Source organism: Octopus bimaculoides, chromosome 9 (genome assembly GCF_001194135.2).
Source record: "Octopus bimaculoides isolate UCB-OBI-ISO-001 chromosome 9, ASM119413v2, whole genome shotgun sequence".
Taxonomy (NCBI): domain Eukaryota; kingdom Metazoa; phylum Mollusca; class Cephalopoda; order Octopoda; family Octopodidae; genus Octopus; species Octopus bimaculoides.
The window spans coordinates 34840977-34843290 of NC_068989.1; the positions used below are offsets into that span (position 1 = coordinate 34840977).

General features: G+C 38.5%; 1 protein-coding gene across 1 annotated transcript in view; it reads right to left on the minus strand.

Annotated features, from left to right (window-relative positions):
• Positions 1–2314, minus strand: part of LOC106874294 (dol-P-Man:Man(5)GlcNAc(2)-PP-Dol alpha-1,3-mannosyltransferase) — a 38574-nt gene that overhangs the window by 12596 nt on the left and 23664 nt on the right. Inside the window, exon 4 of the mRNA XM_052970613.1 lies at positions 1069–1229. Within this exon, the coding sequence (XP_052826573.1) occupies positions 1069–1229 (161 nt within the window). The remainder of the gene's footprint in view (positions 1–1068; positions 1230–2314) is intronic.

Below are 2314 nucleotides of genomic sequence, written 5' to 3' on the forward strand. Positions count from 1 at the left end.
AGGGAACCTGTGGAAGAGGTAGACTCAGGAAATCCTGGGATAAGGTGCTGAAGCACGACCTTTGAACATTGGGCCTTACCGAGGCAATGAGTAGTGACCGAAACCTTTGGAGATATGCTGTGCTTGAGAAGACCCAACAAGCCAAGTGAGACCATAGCCCGTGGCCGATGCCAGTGGGTGTAACCAGCCCATTTATGAATACCCCTCATTCATTGGACAATAAACCTTGCCTGTGAAGACCTATTGAGACAAGTGAAATCAAAATCGAAATTGCTGATGTGGCCGACAACAGTACCACCTGATTGGCACTCATGCCAGTGGAACATTAAAAGCACATCCGGATGTGGGGTGTAACCGGTCCACTTATGAGTACCCCTCATTCATTGGACAATGAACTTTGCTTGCGAAGACCTATTGAGGCAAGTGTAAACAAATCAAAATCGCTGATGTGGCCGATGACAGTACCACCTGATTGGCACTTGTGCCAGTGGAACGTTAAAAGAAGCATATCTGAGCGTGATCATTGCTAGGGTCACGGATTGGCTCCTGTGCTGGTGACATGTGAAAAGCACCATTTGAGCATGATCATTACCAGCGTCGCCTTACTGGCACGTGAAAAACAACATTCGAGTGTGGTCGTTGCCAGTGCCGCTGGACTGGCTCCCTTGCACGTAGCACGTAAATACACCTTCTGAGTGTGGTCGCTGCACGAACCCTCATTCTGGTGGCATGTAAAAAGCACCCACTACACTCTCAGAGTGGTTGGTGTTTGGAAGGGCATCCAGCTGTAGAAACTTTGCCAGATCAGATTGAGCCTGGTGCAGCCTCTGGTTTACTAGTCCTCAGTCAAACCGTCCAACCCATGCCACCATGGAAAGCGGACGTTAACCGATGATGATGATGATGATGATGACGATGATGATGTAAAACATCAAGAAGTTGACAAAAAAGAATTTCATTGAATAAGAAAAATAGCTTCAACATCTTACTTTTACTTTATAATTAGTTTTCCCAAGCAAAACCAAAATTTGATGAGAACCAATGGGAAGATAATATAGTAATACAAACCTGTAGAATAAACATCCAAGACCCCAGTAGTCTCTGATGAAAAGGGAAACAGAGATAAAGAAAAGCAACATGGCAATTGGGTCATTGAAGAGACGAAGCACATAGATGGAGTGGATTCGATAGGATGCACAACACATGAAGAGGAAAAAGTAAGGAGCAATCTGTAGTAAAAAAATAATGAGAGAGAAAGAAATAAAGAATATAAGGAGATTCATAATTTTACCATCACAAACAATATTAGAAGAATGGGGGTATCTTCTACATGGTCATTTGACTTACTAGAAATAACAGCAAAATTTTTCTCAAATCACACTTATTGGACAATGTAGCTTTAGATACATAGTAACTTGATAACGATAACAACAGCCTAAAGTATCTGATAATAAATCTACTTAGTATAGGGAAACAATGCGATCATAGAATAGACTGGAACAAAAATATCCAAAGTACTGAACCAGTAAATGGTGGTTCCTAAACAGTTAACAGGTCACTTTAACTCTTTCATTACTATATTTCTGTTGAAATACAATGCTTTTGCTTCAATTAATTTTGAAAATAATGGAAAATTTTGTAAAATTATTTTATCATTATTAAGCTGGTACTTGAAACAAATTAACATAAAATTTTGATGGAAGGCTTCAATTTAGATTACCTTAATCCTTTTGTTACCATATTTCTGTTGAAACATACTAATTTTATTTGAATTACTTTTGAAAATAATGAAGAATTTAGTAAAATAATTTTGTTATTATTAAGCTGGTATTAAGAACAAATTAACATGAAAAACAAGTTTATATCATAGAACTAGGGACGGTTTCATGTGAGTTGGTAGCAAAAGAGTTATAAAGAGTGAGTCAAAAAGATTAATGATAGCAGAATTAACTTCTGTCCTCATACAAAATGTTTATTTGTAAACAAAATACAAACATTGGTACATTGATATACAAGTGTGGCTGTGTGGTAAGAAGCTTGCTTACCAACTATATGGTTCTGGGTTCAGTCACACTGCATGGCATCTTGAGCAAGTGTCTTCTTCCATAGCCCCAGGCTGACCAAAACCTTGTGAGTGGATTTAGTAGATGGAAACTGAAAGAAGCCCATTGTGTATCTGTATATATATATAATGTGTGTGTGTGTGAGTATATATATATATATCCACATGTGTGTGTGTGTCTTTATGTCTGTGTTTGTCCCCCATCACCTCTTGACAACCGGTATTGGTGTGTTTATGTTCTCATAACCTAGT